The 21033-nt window shown below is 38.9% G+C and overlaps 1 protein-coding gene and 1 non-coding gene across 2 annotated transcripts; one reads left to right on the forward strand and one right to left on the reverse strand.

The window, feature by feature from the left end:
* The first annotated feature begins 393 nt into the window (after nt 1-393).
* On the forward strand, nt 394-16981 carry LOC143863676 (E3 ubiquitin-protein ligase RSL1-like). The gene is made up of 2 exons (XM_077374425.1): nt 394-1621; nt 16631-16981. The coding sequence occupies exons 1-2, from the start codon at nt 699-701 to the stop codon at nt 16701-16703; spliced, it is 996 nt and encodes a 331-aa protein (XP_077230540.1). The 5' UTR covers nt 394-698; the 3' UTR covers nt 16704-16981.
* Nucleotides 4824-4962, reverse strand: LOC143864083 (small nucleolar RNA Z247). Its single transcript, XR_013241083.1, has one exon. It is a non-coding gene; the product is annotated as a small nucleolar RNA Z247 (small nucleolar RNA).
* Nucleotides 16982-21033: the final 4052 nt, after the last annotated feature.

Genomic DNA, 21033 nt, shown 5'->3' on the forward strand with positions numbered 1-21033 from the left:
ACCAGTTCATTCATCTCTTGTGTTTCTCCTCCAACTTAGGGCGGTTAATATCTGCCACAATCGTTTGTAGGGCTCATCCCTTCATCTCACATAAGATGATTTTTGGATTGCTAAAATGTACTCAAGGGTTAATTATTTTTTTAAATGGTTACCACTTCATTATTCCAAGTAAAGAAAGCTCCCATTTAAGCCTTTTAAAAGCAACCTTAACTAACAAATAGCCCCTTAACACTTTAGAGATCTTTCCCTCGATTTTTGGCTTCTTTCTCTACAAAAATGGCAAAAATACCCCTCCCATGCCATGTGGCAAGTGGGGATTTGTTAGGTTACACTCTCGGTGTCCATAGCAGCACTCTTTTCGTTTCCTTGGAGCCCAAGAGTTCCTAAAACGGGGTGGTGCCCTTGCCGATCTTAGAATGGCCTATGCAAGGCCACTGATATTAGAAACGTCCAACACTGCAATAAATCAGAAATTGTGATGGCCAACGTTGTATCATACTGTACCTGTCAACCTACTCACATCACTTGAAGCGGGCTCGGGATTAGGAAATCGAGATTTTCCACCTAGCGCCTTGTAGACTCCAAAGTTTAAACGAAACAAGTGATTTTCGGGGAGTGTGAAGAACCCAACGGTCTCCCCTAAAATCAAGAGGAGAAAGGGCATAGAAAGAAACGAGAGAGGTTGTAAAGTGAAGAAAATGGAAGACCCAGATGTTATTATCATACAAGAAGTAGAAAAAGATGATGATGATTCTTGTACCCTGATCTCATTCAAAACCCCAATTGTTCACGTAGTAGAAGAAGAAGAAGAAGAAGACTTGTATACCCCAATCTCATGTGGAGGACACCCAAAAAACCCAATCTTAGTCGAGGAATACGCAGACGATATACAGCTCCAAAAAGTCATCATAGCCTCTCTCATCTCCTCTTCTTCCACAACCCTACAAATAATCAATCTATCGGACGAAGAAGAAGAAGAAGAAAAGCCCTTCAAGCCCTTTCACAGAAATCGTCGGAAAAAGGAATCTTTTACAGAAACAGGGCAATCTTCAAATTCTCACCAGGAACCAATTTTTTGTCCGATTTGCATGGAACCCAAATCACCAAACGAGTCTTTCACCATAAATGGCTGCTCCCATGTCTTCTGCTCGGATTGCATGAGCAAATACGTGGCTTCTAAGATTCAGGATAACACGGCGAGGATTCAGTGCCCTGATTTGAGGTGCAATTGGGTTTTGGAGCCAGAGTTTTGCCGGTCGATCCTTCCACAAGAGGTTTTCGAGAGGTGGGGGAACGTTCTATGCGAGTCTTTGATTATTGGGTCCATGAAATTTTACTGTCCTTATAAGGATTGTTCGGCTCTTTTGTTGGATGAAAGAGGAGGGAGGGTTGTTATAAACGAATCTGAGTGCCCACATTGTAGGAGATTATTCTGTGCACAATGTATGGTTTCATGGCATTCGGGGATTGGGTGCGCCGAGTTTCAGAAATTGGGAAAGGATGAGAGGGAGAGAGAAGATATTATGCTGATGGACCTTGCCAAGAAAAATCATTGGCAGAGGTGCCCTAAATGCAGGTTTTATGTTGAGAGATCGGATGGTTGCTTGTTTATGAAATGCAGGTTAGGTTTTCTCCCCCCCCCCCCCTTTTTTTTTTTGATTACTTATCCTGCCTTCCTTCTTGTATTTTCTTTAAAATTTTTGCTTTGTATTGCCACTCAATTTTTTTCGGTCATTGTCACCCAATCTCTTTAATGAAGAAAAAATAAATATATGGGTGGCAACATTTCCCTTTCTTAGTACTGCTATTATTATTCCTTTTTAATTGGATACATTGATTGTACACTTCTAGTGTTGTTTTGGTGCATTGTTTTACTGTTTTGGTTTCTTTGTGCCTTGGGGTATTATGTGCTTGCTGTTATGTATTCATTCTTTTGACTCATTTTCTTCGTTTTATTTTGTTCGAGGTTATTGTTTGTCATTATAATCGCTTCTTTTCTGGTTGTATTTCTTGAAGCATTTGTTTTTTTCCCAGGGACTGTGTTTTACTGGCTGGAATCACTGTACTTTGGGGAGGTTAAAGTTTATGATGTTTGTTATTTTTTAGTTCAAATATATAACAGTTTTCCTCATCTTTTTATTTAGTTTATGGGTATGACTTGGGACAACGTCTTATTGACATTGAGAATTTGTTACTGTTTGCGTATTTAGATTTCAATAACTGTTCACTTAATCTCCCAGCCTCGTATCCATGGAATATTGCTTCTCCAAATGCAAGACACTATCTTTGCCGGCATTGGCAAATTGAGTCTGGTAATGAGGCCCTTTGAGCTTGTGGATGTGAACCTTTTTCTAAATCTCCTGTCGATGTGGGTAGATTGATCTCGTTGATCATTTTTCCATTGCATCAGAAACTGATTTGCTCTGATCTTCTTACCCCGACCTTTCATCCATTCCAAACCCATTTCCTTCAACTCATTTACTGCAAACCATATGGGAACCCATTGCCTCCTAAACTAAAATTGTTCCTGTTCCTGTTCCTGGCAGCTTGGAGGCTTGCTACACACTAAGGTGTTATTGGATCATGCTTGCATCTTGATGTGAACTGGCCGTTTTATAACTCCAGCATCAAATCAACACTCCACTTAGTTCATCTTTTCTCATCTGTTTAGATTTCGACAGCCTCATGTCATGTCTAGATTCATTGGGCATATCTAAGTCCTAATCAAGAAAAATCTCTATCTTGGATGACATTCTCCCCTAAAACCACTAGAATGCAACCCTATGTTTTGCAACATCCTCTATTCTATTTTGGACTGTAATAGTGAAAAACCCTATGTTGTGCTATCTTCTCTATTCCATTGTGGAATGTAGTAGTGGGAAAGAAATATCCAAATGTTCGGCTTCAACATTAACCATATTCATACACCGGCGCCACAATTCTTTCACTGAGCAATCAGTCATTCTGTTTCTCCTGCAGGCATTGTGTTTTTTCTTAACGTCAAAACATGCACAAAACGGATCGGTGAAGCTGAACTTCAGTTGTTCTGATCTGCGGTCATCTCACTATTAGTGTGCTCAATGCTCTCTCTCCCCCTCAGGAGATTGATTCTCTGTTGTCTTCCCACTGTGCACAATAATGGCTGGAGGAAGGTAACAGCCTAACAGGATCACTGACTTGTGTCCAAAAAAGGGGTGCTCTGAAGATCAGCATACTCTCCTCCTCGGGAGATTGATTCCTTCTTCGATGGCAACGGTTCCAATAGGCTGCAATTCAGATTTTCTTAAATCTGCGTAGTCCTCTTTTCTATGGTCTTTTCCTCCTTTTTCTGTTTTGAGGTTTCAGACTTATCATTATATTTTAGTTTCTCTTTTCAATGAATGTAAACTCACCCAGCAGAAAATGCTTCAGTTGTTCTTCCAAGCACGATTTATGGTCAACAGGGGCAGGTGCAATACTGATAAACAGTTGAGAACATATGGGTTTTTGAAACAGTCAATTACTCCAAAAAGCTTAAGCTGTTAGAGAAGGTGTTATTTAATCATTTATACTCCAACAGTCCCCCTAGCGTGTGGACCTTCTTTTTTGGGTTGTAGCACGTGGATTTTTAATATCAAGTAGTTGTTGGGTTCTGAACTCAAGACCTGCCATGAGGCAATAGCTCTGATACCATAAAGAAACCAAGCTTTGGAGAAGAAAAGTCTCTATTCATTTCAGTGATTTGTCTTTATTTAATACAATAGAGAAGAGGTTGTTGTACAGCCCTCATAACAAAAAAAGAAACTACAACAACCAATTTAATATTAGAGGAAAGCCAATAAATTAGCAATGAAATAAGAAATCCTATTGGAAGATTCTATAAACTAATCATGGAAAGAAAAAGTGCTTTCTATATTTTATCACTCCCCCTCAAACGGGTGTGTGAGCTTATGCATCATTAAGACAAGACATGGCCAGGAAGACCTTCGGTGAACAAGTCAGCAAGTTGCCTTTTACTGTGAACAAAACGAATTTGGAGAGTGCCATTAGCAACTAGCTCATGAACAAAGTGGTAATCCATCTCAATGTGTTTAGTGTGAACATGAGAAATATAATAGCAACCATGTTGGTTGCACTTACGCTATCACAATAGAGAGTAAGTGGTAGCTCATGGGAGATGTGATAACACAAGATGTATGTAAGCCATAATGTATCTGAGACAGGAATAGCAAGGGCCTTGTACTCAATTTAGGCACTGGAGCGAGAAACATTTGATTGTTTCTTTGAGCCTCTTGAGAGAAGATTAGTGCCAAGGAATACAGAAAATCTAGTAGTGGAGCAAAAATAAATGAATGACCAATTTTATTTATAGGCAGTGCCTTACCATCACCAATAAAGAGTTGGTCAGATCCATCATCGTTCTGTGATTGCTGGAGGAGGGACGGATCAAAAGTCATATGGATGGTCGCTTCTGGATCAGGAATCCATTATGAATTGCGAGGAGTATGTTGTTGCCCTTGATTTTGAGGACCAAGATGTAAGCCTCTAAATGCCTGAGGTAGCTGCCTTTGATTTTGAAAACCAAGATGTAAGCTTGCAAATGCTTGAGGTAGCCATTATTGCGAGAAGAGCCATAACGAAAATAACACTTATCTGCCTCATGACCAAATTTCTTGGACACTGATCCAAACCATCAAAAGATCTATGGTTGGATTGGTCGGTGTTGGAGTTCTGTGATGGATTGTTGCGGCTAGATTCCATTTGATGAGAACCAGATCTAGAATTTGGTTACCCAAGTCTCGGATGGCAATAGAGGTGCGGATGAGCCGTGTGGGTGAATCATTGTTCATGACTCAAAAGACGAGCATGCAGTTCATTGAAGCTAAGTGCATTTGATCTACTGTCAGTGGTAATGACAACCGGATCATATTCTGGTTCTAATCCATTAAGAGTGTATGTAACAAGATCGATATCTTTAAATTAATGGCAGCCAAAGAGTCAGAAATGGATTTGATAGTTTGAAGGTGCTCAGTAATAGTTTTGGATCCCTTTTTGAGAACAGGGGGTTGCTTTCGGAGAAAAGAATTTCTTGCTTGCGATTGTTGAATAAAAATTTCATAGGGGATGCCAAGTATTTGAGCAAACAATTCTTCGGTCAGAGTTGTATTTTTACAACTCTTGATATAATAGTTTTGGATCTTTCTCCATTAAGACGGCATGAAACTTGATTAGGGATGCTTCAAAGCCACAGGATTGGGCTAAGGCTATATGAGAATTCATCCCTGCCAAAATAAGTACCTTCATGTGGAGGTTGATGCATAAAGCTATTCCGGTAGATGCCAGAGTTCAATATAAACACATAGCTTTTGCATCTAAATTCAATTGTTGTGATGAAAGCAGTATTGAAGATAATCTCTTTATGGAAAGCAAGTTGGCAAGTGAACTATAGAGGTACTTTTCTAATGTCCTTGTCATTCCCTTTTTTTTTTTTTTTTTTATCTTCTATCTTTAGAAGGTAGGCTCTTACAATGATTCATAATTTCCAAGAACACTAATTCTCTTTTCGAGTTTATTATTAGAATTCTTCTTTCCATATTGCTATGGGAAATTTGGAAGGAGAGGTGTAGTCGAAGGATGGGAAACCATTATGATAATGTAACTCACATCAGATGCAATGTTGTGCACTGGTTACACCATTTGATGAAAGAGTTCAAACCAATTAGAAGATGTAGTTTCTTGGAAGGATTGGCTCTAACAATGCTGGGAATAGAGGAAAACATCATCCCTAATAAAAAAATCATGAAGGATCTGCTGCAAGCCACGTAATAATTGGTATAAACCTATAAAGCATGGGTACGGGTACGGCGTGCGGGTACGGCACGACACGGATACGGGGGTATGGGAATTTCCCGTCAGACTTACTCATAGCTCAGATACTCCAGCCAATCGATGAGTAAGGTGAAATATCCCGTAACGACTTATTAGCCCTAGAATTCAGATACTTAGGTAATCGATAGGCTGGGTGAAATATCCCATAACGACCTATCGGCTATGCTCGTGACTCAAATCCTTACGTAATCGATTGCCCATCCAACTTCTTTGGGCTGAGCACGTGGACCCAACACACTGAGGAGTCGCCACGATACTTAAGCCTGGCCTTTTACCATGGGGGGAATTCCAACCTTTTTGAGTAGTTTTAGAGTGTTCATTCACACAAATTTTTCCTTTTTTAGCTTACTCGTTTATAGCTTAAAGATGGTCAAGCTAATCAAGGTAAATTTTCTCAACTAAAACTAGCCTCTTTCGTTTAAAACCAATCGCCGGGAGACTTCCTCGACTCATATCAATCAAATCAGATGAATCGGTCTAAATCATTCACAACGATCTTCATGTCTTTGATCAGCTTATTAAGAATTATGATCCTCAAGTAATCGACGAGATGAGTGAAATATCACGTAACGACCTATTGAGCTTTGTTATAACTCATATTCTCAATGTGATCCATGGGCTAGGTAAAATATTTCATTACTACCTGTAAGCCTCACTAACAATTCAGATTCTCAGGTAATTGATGGGCTTGATAAAATATCTAGTAACGACCTATATGCCTTGCTTGGAACTCAGACTCTTAGGTAATCTATGGGCTGGATGGAATATCCCGTAACTACCTAATGACCTTGCTCAGAACTTTGATCATTAGCCCAATATTTTCCCTCTTTCTCCTTGTCTTTAATGCTTATCATTTCCCCTAATCTCACTCTAATTTCCCTATCTGAAAATTTTCTCTTGTTGCCGAAGTGTCCCTTTTCCAATCGTTGTTGTACCTATTTCTTTAGCATCTCTTTGAAACTCCTTCACGAAGAAGACCAGGGTCGAAGCCTTGCACGATCAAGGTAAGGGTTTCCCTTTCATCTTTGTTTCATTCTTGGAAACCTACTTTCATATTTGATAGTTTCTACACTTATTTGCTTTTACCAGCCCCATCTTCATCACACTCAGTCCCTTACTCTCCATACATCCACACAGTCAATTCACAACCCCTTAGCTTTCTTGGACATATGTAGGTATTTTATCCTGTCGAAGAAATCACAAATTCATTGTGAAATACTTCTCTATGCCAAGAAAGGTAGGGGTTGTGTTTTGTATGTTTAATAGATACTTGTTGTAGGGTATGGAGCTAAGGGTGATAAAGATGGGGACCGGTATAGGAAAATTAGTGTTATATAAATTTGAAAGAAATTGGGTTGGCTTGAATGAAGTAAAGATGTATTGGAACCCCTAGCTTGATCGTGCAAGTTTTGACCATGTAACGACCTCTTGGTCGAGGAGTGTTCAAGAGATGGTAGAGACAGAAATGCAGCACTGATTGGCAACGAGACTATTCCAGCCACAAGAGAGAGTTCAGGTGAGGAAATTAAGGGAAAAGATTATGCGACGAAGGGAAAGATTGAGAAGAAGTGGAGGCTGCGATTTGATGTGTAAGAGGATAATAAAATGGGGCGAAGGACTGCTGTGACAACAGTGAGAACAACAAGCTTCTCAGCCAGGGATCTGGTGGAGAAAATTGGGAAAGGAGGTGAGAAGTTATTGTAGCACCGATTGAAACAAATATGAGGAGATGATTGAGATGAGGAACGGTGGAGAAAAATGAGGCGGTTGTAAGATCCAGCGTTGGGAAACTTGGAGCTAGAGATAGGGCAGTGGTAGGTGGATCATTCGAAAATGTTCTATTATCTTATCTATGTAATAAGATCGATCGGTCTAGATTATTTCAGAAGGTTTTCGACTAATTATCTCATAGGGACCTATCGCCCTTACTCATAATTTTCGATCCTCCTGTAATCGATGGGCTTGGTGAAATATTTTTTAATGACCCGTCAGACTTACTCATAGCTCAGATACTCAGCCAATCGATGGGTTAGGTGAAATATCTCATAACGACTTATTGGCCTTAGAATTCAGATACTTAGGTAATCGATGGGCTGGGTGAAATATCCCGTAACGACCTATCGGCTATGCTCGTGACTCAAATCCTTAGATAATCGATTGCCTATCCAACTTCTTTGGGCTGAGCACGTGAACCCAACATGCTGAGGAGTCGCCACGATACCTAAGCCTGGACTTTTACCATGGGGGGAATTCCAACCTTTTTAAGTAGTTTTAGAGTGTTTATTCACACAAATTTCTCCTTTTTTACCTTACTCGTTTATAGCTTAAGGATGGTCAAGCTAATCAAGGTAAATTTTCTCAACTAAAACTAAGCTCCTTCGTTTAAAACCAATCGCTGGGAGACTTCCTCTATTCATATCAATCAAATCAAATGAATCGGTCTAAATCATTCACAACGATCGTCATGTCTTTGATCAGCTTACTAAGAATTACGATCCTCAAGTAATCGACGAGATGAGTGAAATATCACGTAACGACCTATTGAGCTTAGTTATAACTCATATTCTCAACGTGATCCATGGGCTAGGTAAAATATTTCATTACTACCTGTAAGCCTCACTAACAATTCAGATCCTCAGGTAATTGATGGGCTTGATAAAATATCTAGTAACGACCTAATGACCTTGCTCATGATAAAATATGCCTTGCTTGGAACTCAGATTCTTAGGTAATCTATGGGCTGGATGGAATATCCCGTAACTACCTAATGACCTTGCTCAGAACTTTGATCATTAGCCCAATATTTTTCCTCTGTCTCTTTGTCTTTAATGCTCATCTTTTCCCCTAATCTCACTCTAATTTCCCTATCTTAAAATTTTCTCTTGTTGTCGAAGTGTCCCTTTTCTAATCGTTGTTGTAGCTATTTCTTTAACATCTCTTTGAAACTCCTTCACGAAGAAGACCAGATCAAGGTATGGGTTTCCCTTTCATATTTGTTTCATTCTTGGAAACCTACTTTCATATTTGATAGTTTCTACACTTATTTGCTTTTACCAGCCCCATCTTCATCACACTCAGTCCCTTACTCTCCATACATCCACACAGTCAATTCACAACCCCTTAGCTTTCTTGGACACATGTAGGTATTTTATCCTGTCGAAGAAATCACAAATTCATTTTGAAATACTTATCTATGCCAAGAAAGGTAGGGGTTGTGTTTTGTATGTTTAATAGATGTTTGTTGTAGGGTATGGAGCTAAGGGTGATAAAGATGGGGACCGGTATAGGCAAATTAGTGTTATATAAATTTGATAGAAATTGGGTTGGCTTGAATGAAGTAAAGATGTATTGGAACCCCTAACTTGATCGTGCAAGTTTTGACCATGTAACGACCTCTTGGTCGAGGAGTGTTCAGGAGATGGTAGAGAAAGAAATGCAGCACTGATTGGCAAAGAGACTGTTCCAGCCACAAGAGAGAGTTCAAGTGAGGAAATTAAGGGAAAAGATTATGCGACAAAGGGAAATATTGAGGAGAAGTGGAGGCTGCAATTCGATGCGTAAGAGGATAATAAAATGGGGCGAAGGACTGCTGTGACAATCGTGAGAACAACAAGCTTCTCAGCCAGGGATCTGGTAGAGGAAATTGGGAAAGGAGGTGAGAAGTTATTGTAGCACCGATTGAAACAAATATGAGGAGATGATTGAGATGAGAAACGGTGGAGAGAAATGAGGCGGTTGTAAGATCCAGCGTTGGGAAACTTGGAGCTAGAGATAGGGCAGTGGTAGGCCGATCATTCGAAAATGTTCTATTATCTTATCTATGTAATAAGATCGATCGGTCTAGATTATTTCAGAAGATTTTCGACTAATTATCTCATAGGAACCTATCGCCCTTGCTCATAATTTTCAATTCTCTCGTAATCGATGGGCTTGGTGAAATATTTTTTAATGACCCGTCATACTTACTCATAGCTCAGATACTCAGCCAATCGATAGGTTAGGTGAAATATCCCGTCACGACTTATTGGCCCTAGAATTCAGATACTTAGGTAATCGATGGGCTGGGTGAAATATCCCGTAACGACCTATCGGCTATGCTCGTGACTCAAATCCTTAGGTAATCGATTGCCCATCCAACTTCTTTGGGCTGAGCACGTGGACCCAACATACTGAGTAGTCGCCACGATTCCTAAGCCTGGCCTTTTACATTGGGGGGAATTCCAACCTTTTAAAGTAGTTTTAGAGTGTTTATTCACACCAATTTCTCCTTTTTTAGCTTACTCTTTTATTGCTTAAGGATGGTCAAGCTAATCAAGGTAAATTTTCTCAACTAAAACTAACATCCTTCGTTTGAAACCAATCGCCGGGAGGCTTTCTCGACTCTTATCAATCAAATCAGATGAATCTGTCTAATTCATTCACAACGATCTTCATGTCTTTGATCAGCTTACTAAGAATTACGATCCTCAAGTAATCGATGAGATGAGTGAAATATCACGTAACGACCTATTGAGCTTCGTTATAACTCATATTCTCAACGTGATCCATGGGCTAGGTAAAATATTTCATTACTACCTGTAAGCCTCACTGACAATTTAGATCCTCAGGTAATTGATGGGCTTGATAAAATATCTAGTAACGACCTATATGCCTTGCTTGGAACTCAGACTCTTAGGTAATCTATGGGCTGGATCGAATATCCCGTAACTACCTAATGACCTTGCTCAGAACTTTGATCATTAGCCCAATATTTTCCTTGTCTCCTTGTCTTTAATGCTTATCTTTCCCCTAATCTCACTCTAATTTCCCTATCTGAAAATTTTCTCTTGTTGTCGAAGTGTCCCTTTTCCAATCGTTGGTGTAGCTATTTCTTTAACATTTCTTTGAAACTCCTTCACGAAGAAGACCAGGGTCGAAGCCTTGCACGATCAAGGACGGGTTTCCCTTTCATCTTTGTTTCGTTCTTGGAAACCTATTTTCATATTTGATAGTTTCTACACTTATTTGCTTTTGCTAGCCTCATTTTCATCACACTCAGTCCCTTACTCTCCATACATCCACACAGTCAATTCCCAACCCTTTAGCTTTCTTGGACATATGTAGGTATTTTATCCTGTCGAAGAAATCACAAATTCATTGTGAAATACTTATCTATGCCAAGAAAGGTAGGGGTTGTGTTTTGTATGTTTAATAGATGTTTGTTGTAGGGTATGGAGCTAAGGGTGATAAAGATGGGGACCGGTATAGGCAAATTAGTGTAATATAAATTTGATAGAAATTGGGTTGGCTTGAATGAAGTAAAGATGTATCGGAACCCCTAGCTTGATCTTGCAAGTTTTGACCATGTAACGACCTCTTGGTCGAGGAGTGTCCAAGAGATGCTAGAGAAAGAAATGCAGCACTGATTGGCAAAGAGACTGTTCCAGCCACAAGAGAGTTCAGGTGAGGAAATTAAGGGAAAAGATTATGCGACGAAGGGAAATATTGAGGAGAAGTGGAGGCTGCAATTCGATGCGTAAGAGGATAATAAAATGGGGCGAAGGACTGCTGTGACAATCGTGAGAACAACAAGCTTCTCAGCCAGGGATCTGGTAGAGGAAATTGGGAAAGGAGGTGAGAAGTTATTGTAGCACCGATTGAAACAAATATGAGGAGATGATTGAGATGAGAAACGGTGGAGAGAAATGAGGCGGTTGTAAGATCCAGCGTTGGGAAACTTGGTGCTAGAGATAGGGCAGTGGTAGGCCGATCATTCGAAAATGTTCTATTATCTTATCTATGTAATAAGATCGATCGGTCTAGATTATTTCAGAAGGTTTTCGACTAATTATTTCATAGGGACCTATCGCCCTTACTCATAATTTTTGATCCTCCCGTAATCGATGGGCTGGTGAAATATTTTTTAATGACCCGTCAGACTTACTCATAGCTTAGATACTCAGCCAATCGATGGGTTAGGTGAAATTTCCCGTAACGACTTATTTGCCCTAAAATTCAGATACTTAGGTAATCGATGGGTTCGGTGAAATATCCCGTAACGACCTATCGGCTATGCTCGTGACTCAAATCCTTAGGTAATTGATTGCCCATCAAACTTGTTTGGGCTGAGCACGTGGACCCAACACACTGAGTAGTCGCCACGATACCTAAGCCTGGCCTTTTACAATGGGGGGAATTCCAACATTTTAAAGTAGTTTTAGAGTGTTTATTCACTCCAATTTCACCTTTTTTAGCTTACTCGTTTATTGCTTAAGGATGGTCAAGCTAATCAAGGTACATTTTCTCAACTAAAACTAATATCCTTCGTTTGAAACCAGTCGCCGGGAGACTTTCTCGACTCATATCAATCAAATCAGATGAATCGGTCTAAATCATTCACAACGATCTTCATGTCTTTGATCAGCTTACTAAGAATTACGATCCTCAAGTAATCGACGAGATGAGTGAAATATCACGTAACGACCTATTGAGCTTCGTTATAACGCATATTCTCAATGTGATCCATGGGCTAGGTAAAATATTTCATTACTACCTGTAAGCCTCACTAACAATTCAGATCCTCAGGTAATTGATGGGCTTGATAAAATATCTAGTAACGACCTATATGCCTTGCTTGGAACTCAGACTCTTAGGTAATCTATGGGCTGGATGGAATATCCTGTAACCTACTTTCGTATTTGATAGTTTCTACACTTATTTGCTTTTACCAGCCCCATCTTCATCACACTCAGTCCCTTACTCTCCATACATCCACACAGTCAATTCACAACCCCTTAGCTGTCTTGGACATATGTAGGTATTTTATCCTGTCGAAGAAATCACAAATTCATTGTGAAATACTTATCTATGCCAAGAAAGGTAGGGGTTGTGTTTTGTATGTTTAATAGATGTTTGTTGTAGGGTATGGAGCTAAGGGTGATAAAGATGGGGACCGGTATAGGCAAATTAGTGTTATATAAATTTGATAGAAATTTGGTTGGCTTGAATGAAGTAAAGATGTATTGGAACCCCTAGCTTGATTGTTCAAGTTTTGACCATGTAACGACCTCTTAGTGTCCAAGAGATGCTAGAGAAAGAAGTTTTGACCTGTAAGTATGCCATTTTTACTAATTTTGAAGAAATTTAGGCCAAGATCAAGTTAAATGGGAACTCTTTCGCTTAGAATCCAGGGGCACCAGATAGGCGCGTAAATAAAACGAGGGAATCACACACTGCACAACATGCATTATCATATTCTTTCTCTTTCATTCTTTTTTTTTAATATTATTATTGGCTCCACGGGATAGATACAATGCGTGCCAGATGGGATGTCATTACCCTGATGGTGCTGTTGAATCTATTTCAAACTATGCGCCGGTGCTGCACTCGTAAACACTCGGTGCACTTGTGTTTACAGCAGCCGATGAGCAATGAAGCATACTATGTATAACACTCGGTGCACTTGTGTTATACATTTAAAATATGGATCATATGCATAGTGCCTGATAGATTGAGTCCGGAGCCCTACTTTATTTAATATATTATGTATATAAATATATTTGCTGACTTAGTGAAACCCAATATATATATATATATATATATATATATATATATATATATATATATATGAGGAATATGATTGTGAGCTTGAAGCTCATATAGCTTATATGAGCTTGAGGGCCCAAACACATGTGGGCCCACATTGTTAAGATGATCCAAAGCATTCATTTGAAAGGCCCTTACATAGATAGGGCGTGTACAAAAAATCAGCTCCATAGGATCATCCTAACCTATTCAAAAGTGGAGGGCAAAATGGACAGACACCGTTTGCCACAAATCTGCCCATTTTTGCCCTCCGCTTTTGGAGGGGTTAGGATGATCTAATGGAGCTGATTTTTTGTACACACCCTATCTATGATGGGGCCTTGCAAATGAATGGTTTAGATCACCACAAACAATGTGGGACCCATGTGTTTGGGCCCTCAAGCTCATATAAGCTATATGAGCTTCAAGCTCACAATCATTTTCCTCTATATATATATATATATATATATATATATATATATAGAGGAAACTGTTGGTGAGCTAGCTTGCCCAATCACATGGGTCCCGCATTTTGGGGAGTGATCCAAACCATTCATTTGCAAGGCCTTATCATAGATATGGGGTGTACCAAAAATCAGCTCCATAGGATCATCCTAACCCCTCCATTTGTGGAGGACAAAAATGGGGCAGATTTGTGTCTGTCCATTTTTGTCCTCCACAAATGGAGGGGTTAGGATGATCCTATGGAGCTGTTTTTTGGTACACCCGCCATCTATGTAAGGGACTTTCAAATGAATGGTTTGGATCATCCTAACAAAGTGGGCCCCATGTGATTGGGCAAGCTAGCTCACCAACAGTTTCCTCATATATATATATATATATATATATATATATTGCATTCTCATAAGGGTGAACATGTGTTACTTACACATGTGGAGCCTAGAGTTATGAGCCTTGTCCCATTTATAGACTAGGCTGGCTCACCTTATATGGCTGCAACGCGATTCTAGTACACTCACTAGACAGTCTTGAGTCAAGACTTTCTTGACTTCGCTAGATTAGATTAGGGCTGGTGCCCCTGGTTATGGTGTATATATATATATATATATATATATGTGTGTGTGTGTGTGTGTGCCCCTGGTTATGGTGTATATATATATATATATATGTGTGTGTGTGTGTGTGTGTGTGTGCCTAGTGTATTATTCTTAGATTATGACCTATCTTTTCGAATAAGGTTTCTTTATCTATTTCAATCATACCGTTCTTTCAGACCTGGTCGATGACCAATTTTACAGTGTTTATTCACACCAATTTCTCCTTTTTTAGCTTACGTTTATATAGCTTAGGGATGGTCAAGCTAATCAAGGTAAATTTTCTCAACTAAAACTAACTTCCTTCGTTTAAAACCAATCGCTGGGAGACTTCTTTGGTTTCATTTTTTCTATCGTTAGTTTATGGGGACTGGAGTTCTTGATTGATATGGGGCACATTGTTTTTTTTTTTTTTTTTGGTATGATAGGAGGAAAGGAGAGGTTCTAGGGAGCTGATATGTGTATCCTTTTTTCATTATTGCTGCTTCTTTATTTTAAACTTCTAATTGGCTGTCATACTTCTCAACCAATAGTCAAGGGCTAGGGAGACATTTGAAATAAAAGGAGCACTACCTAAATCAAAAGATGTGCAATATTATTGTTATTTATTATTATTATTATTGTTATTTATTATTAATATTATTGATTTTATACCTTTATTTTATGTTGTAGTTATCTTTTGTGAAAATTAGGGGTTAGGATGATCCTATGGAGCTGATTTTTGGTACACCCGCCATCTATGTAAGGGACTTTCAAATGAATGGTTTGGATCATCCTAACAAAGTGGGCCCCCATGTGATTGGGCAAGCTAGCTCACCATAAGTTTGGCTCACCAACAGTTTCCTCATATATATATATATATATATGTTGCATTCTCATAAGGGCGAACATGTGTTACTTACACATGTGGAGGCTAGAGTTAGGAGCCTTGTCCCATTTATAGACTAGGGTGGCTCACCTTATGTGGCTGCAACGCGATTCTAGTACACTCACTCGACAGTCTTGAGTCAAGACTTTCTTGACTTCGCTAGATTAGATTAGGGCTGGTGCCCTTGGTTAGGGTGTATATATATATATATATATATATATATATATATATATATATATATGTGTGTGTGTGTGTGTGTGTGTGTGTGTGTGTGTGTGCCTAGTGTATTATTCTTAGATTAGGACCTATCTTTTCGAATAAGGTTTCTTTATCTATTTCAATCATACCGTTCTTTCAGACCTGGTCGATGACCAATTTTACAGTGTTTATTCACACCAATTTCTCCTTTTTTAGCTTACGTTTATATAGCTTAGGGATGGTCAAGCTAATCAAGGTAAATTTTCTCAACTAAAACTAACCTCCTTCGTTTAAAACCAATCGCCGGGAGACTTCTTTGGTTTCATTTTTTCTATCGTTAGTTTATGGGGACTGGAGTTCTTGATTGATATGGGGCACATTGTTTTTTTTTTTTTTTGGTATGATAGGAGGAAAGGAGAGGTTCTAGGGAGCTGATATTTGTATCCTTTTTTCATTATTGCTGCTTCTTTATTTTAAACTTCTAATTGGCTGTCATACTTCTCAACCAATAGTCAAGGGCTAGGGAGACATTTGAAATAAAAGGAGCACTACCTAAATCAAAAGATGTGCAATATTATTGTTATTTATTATTATTATTATTGTTATTTATTATTAATATTATTGATTTTATACCTTTATTTTATGTTGTAGTTATCTTTTGTGAAAATTGCTTAGAGTTGGTAGTTTCATGTATGTCTTTTTTACTGGAAAGTTTTTTCTGTATTGGGCATTAAGGGAAAGCTACAATCTTTTGTTCTATTGTTATTCACATCCTCCCTTCCTATTTTTTACTCAGAATATCATGCCTTTTTTTTTTTTCCTATCATATCATTACATTTGGACTTGCAAACTAGAGGTACTTCATGGCTCTTTATCTGTTCTCTTTTTGGGAAGCTGAATTGTTATACTTTTGTAGTATTCTGCAGCTCATGGATAGGATACTCTTCTTTTTTTTTTCGATAGGTGGGATAGGATACGCTTGCTGCAGTCACTTTGAACATCTGCCATGCATATACTACATGTCCATCAATATTCTCTTGTGAATATGAAGATTAATTTTATTTTCTTTTTTCTCCAGGTGTGGGTTTTCTTTCTGTTACCATTGTGGGGCTCAGTTGAAGGACCATTACTGTCGTAATTGTAAGCGTTAATTACAGCTAAAGTGAAAGGTTGATGTAGGACACTTTCTAATTTTTTGTTGGTTTCTTTCTAATTAGAATTTCTAATTCTAGAAGTCTTGATGGATTAGTATTAGTTAGTATTTTTAGTTGAGAGAAATTAGGAAATAAGATGTTCTATAAATATGGACATGTGTATGTAAAAAGGAGATCTCTCAATGGAATTAACTCAATTACGGTTTCCTTTTTTCTTTTTCTTGTGGATTTAAGGATTCTTATCTTCTTCCTGTGGATTCAAGGGTTTTATTGAAGGAGACAGTGTTCTTCTTCTACCGGGCCGAAGACGGGTGATCTCCTGTTTTTTCCCGCATGCTTCCGCCGCATCCGTATTGCTGCTATTCTTTATTTTCAGTGTGGTCTCCTTTGAATGATATGATAAAATTCAAACCATTTAAATTCTTAAACCGTTGCTATCAAACTTGTTTTTACCAAATTCAGTGATGTTTGGGTCATCTTAGGTTTCCCATTAAGAATTGTTGACTTTCCCATCAGACTAACAGATGGGACCGGACGTTCTTAAGGCTGGACGGATCACCTGTCATTTTCTGTTGGTTTTACGTGATGTCATTTTCTGTTGGTTTTATGTGTGATGTCTTTACAGAATCAAGGCCTCATTGCTTTTCCTTTGCTTTAGATTAATCTTATTTGCCTATGAGACATTAAGGCCACTTTGGAAGTCATTAATTAAGATAGACATACCAGTATTATAAATATTCTTTGCATGCAGCTATTTCTTTAGGGGTACCCAAAGAGGTCCCAAACATTTTGATAAGAAAGGCTCTTGCTTTGGTTGGAGTCTTGGGGTTACTTAGGCCTGTGATCTTGGTCTACTTGGACAAAGGGGTTTTTGATTTGCTTCTTTTCTCATTTATCTCATCGATATGTTTTCACCTTTTCCACACATGGAATAGATTGACAGATGCCTTATTTTAGGAGTGCCAAAATGACTGTTACACTCCTTCCTAAAAGACACTTACTGGGCCTCTCTTCAACTGACTGGCAACCGTTAAGTCCTACACCACATGGGATGTCTGTTCCGGATGGGACCATTACCATGTAGTTTCCCTCATGATATACTACATGATCAAAGCTATTGATTCTACATATATGCCCCCCAACCCTCTCTCTGCGTGATTCAAAAATTGCCTTTTACAATTTATCATGAAAGTTTCATTCCGAGTAGTCGTTCATGATTTCTTAGAAAATCTTAATGGCAAAAGGTGGAGGCCCTTAGGCTCGTTTCTAAGAGGCACTCTGGGCTTGGCGTGTCCAACCTCATTGATCTGATCATTATTAAGGCCCTTAGGCTCTTAATAATGTCTTGCAGAACAGATTTGTAAATCGGATTTTTTTCACTGATTGGAAATCTAAGGATCTGATCCACTTCCAAATCTTAACTGAAAATGTGAGAAATCCAAATCTAAATCTCGTGAGTATCCAAACGTGGCCTTAGTCAATTGGTAGGAGTCTTGCAAACCTATCAAAAGCTGGAGTGCTAGGGATTCGTAGATTGATAAATGTCAACAAAGCGGTGCTTGAAAAATGACTATGGAGGTAAGATGAGGAATGTCCCATTTATGGGCCAAGGTAATTGGAAGGAAGTATGGTACTTGTCTAAACAACTGGATCTAAGATGATAAACATAAACTTCAAACCTTGACGGTATGGAGGGACATCTTGAGACAGAAACATAATTTCTTTGAAGGTAGTAGATCCAGGGTCTATAATGGGGACATAATCAAGTTCTAGCGTGACAAATGATGCTCAGAACATCTTCCCTGATCTGCTTAGACCAATTGCAAATAAAAAAGCTTTTTGTCTTTATTTAAGATTTTATAAAAAAAAATGTCTATTCAGGATTCCAGCGTCGGTTACTAGAAAGCTGGAGAAAATCCAAAGAAACTTCCTATGGGAAGGTAAGGACGAATGCGAGAAGCTGAGGCACTTGGTAAAATGGGAACAAGTGTGTTGCATAGAAAGAAGGTGGTTTGGGAATCCAAAATCTGATCAGTACTGGGAAGCAAGGGATGCGCAGAAGGTAGGCAAGTAAGGTAGGAATCAATGCTTGGGAGTGTGGAAGTCCATTTTCATTCTTCATTACAGTTTTAAGCATGGAATTAGATTTCAGGTAAGAGATGGGAAGGGACTGGGGTTTTGAGAAATAGATGGTTAGTTATTGTCTCATTATCCCACGAATTCCCGAGCTTATTAAGGATAGCAAAGAGTAAAAATGTAATAGTTTTAGAGTGCTTTCAATGCGTGGGGGGATAGAGTGATCAGGGGGTAGAGTTGTATAGAAACCTTGTTTGTCAGTCATCTTCTCTGTCAAATCACTTTTCAGATTCTTAGGCCACCCCATGGCTACTCCATTTCCTTGGCAGAAAATTTGGAGACCCCTAATTCCTCCTAGAGCTCATGCTTTCTATTGGACGACGACTCTCAGCAAACTTAATACTCATTACAGGCTCAAAGAACAGAAATTTTATTTCGCAAATAGGTGTAACCTTTGCACAGTGGAGGAAGAAATTAACCATTTCTTTTTTTTTAATCTCTTCATTTCTAATCTCTTCATTCATTGCAAAGTGACTTTTATATTTGGATTTAGATGCTCAAATAGTTTGTGATCAACTGGGTTTTCCGTAACTCAATACAAGATATGATTTGAAGCTTGAGTGCTAAGTTTGGGCTTCCTTAGTTTGATACTCTGTCAACTCACATCTTCTGCACTTTTATGGATCATTTAGATGGAGAGAAATTCTCGGATTTTTTCGAATAAAATTTCAACCTTGAGATGGATGGTAGATAAAATTTTATTCACATGCACTAGAATCTTGGTCTTTTCAACATCGGCTTTTCATGGGTTATTCGGTGGACGGCATCATTAGAAATTGGGATTCATTTTTTGACTGACTTCGTCCCTAAAGCAAAAGTTGTAGCTAGGAGGAAACCCCCTCCTAGGAACATCTATAATCATGGGTTATTCGGTGGACGGCATCATTAGAAATTGGGATTCATTTTTTGACTGACTTCGTCCCTAAAGCAAAAGTTGTAGCTAGGAGGAAACCCCCTCCTAGGAACATCTATAAACTCAATGTTGCTGGACCAATTGGTTATACCAGTGTTACCGAGCAACCCTGATATTACAGGTATTAGAAGTGTTCTATAGGAACTTTGTCGGCGATATCATCTATGATTTTGCTGGACGGATTGGTTATATTGATTCATCTGAAGCTGAGGGATGTGCTCTTCATCACCGCTTCTGTTTTTTCGTTATGGAGATGTAGAAGTAGAGAAGGACTTCCAAATCTTAAGAAGGGCAAAAGGGATTCGAGACGGTCCATGGAGATTAGCTAAGATTATTGATGAGAATAAAGATTTGAGTATGGGCGGCCCAATGCACGTGCGGGGTCTGGGGAGGGATAGATGTATGCAGCCTTACCCTTGATTTGCAGAGAGGCTATTTCCGTAACTTGAAGCCGTGACCACTAGGACACAATGGAGAAACCCTACCGCTGCGCCAAGGCTCACCCTCTATTAAAGATTTGAGTATGGATAGAGTTAAATCCTTTTCGCTTGTTCCTAGAAGTGCCAATGATATGGCTGAGTGTTTAGCCGAATTAGGGGCTTCTTGTGTTCAATTTTATGTGGGTCTTCTTTACCCCATATGTGCACTTGTAATATTTTTTGTTATTAATAATAATTGTTATCTTTCTCAAAATAAAAAAAATCAAATGGATTATATTTGAATTGGAAACTATGGGACTTTGTAACCTACTTTTTTAGTTTTATCAAATGCTTGCCTACATCCGTTCATTCTAAGAAAGACAAGCATGCTGCCATGTTTGAATTGGGGAAAATTTGGTTGAGCTTTTACCATTAAATTGGGTCAGGTTTGGGCTGATTCCAAAATCATTTTTAGCAAAAGCTCAACCCACTACCCGACCCAAATTTCACCCGTACTTGGGATGCAAGGCTACAGCCCAGGAAGCCATATTTCCTAGGTTTTGACCACTCTAGGGTGCAAGCTCGTGCCTCCAGTTTCCATTACGAGAGACGAACAATGGAACAGAACAAAGAGTAATAATACAAGGACATTCCATTGACTTAATGAAGTTAACAATTAAGGGGCAGATATCCACAGGAAATTGCAATAGAAGATTTTTTTTAGCTTCTACAATGGAATCACCGAGATTTTTCCTAAAAAAATCAACGTATTTTGGGGGAGGAAATAAACAGAGCATGGATACAACTATGGAATGGAATGGAAATCAGAAACCAAAAAGAGAGTACCCAACAGCATCCA

This window comes from Tasmannia lanceolata, unplaced genomic scaffold (genome assembly GCF_043159265.1).
Source record: "Tasmannia lanceolata isolate RefF3 unplaced genomic scaffold, GAP_Taslan_0.1 ptg000044l, whole genome shotgun sequence".
Taxonomy (NCBI): domain Eukaryota; kingdom Viridiplantae; phylum Streptophyta; class Magnoliopsida; order Canellales; family Winteraceae; genus Tasmannia; species Tasmannia lanceolata.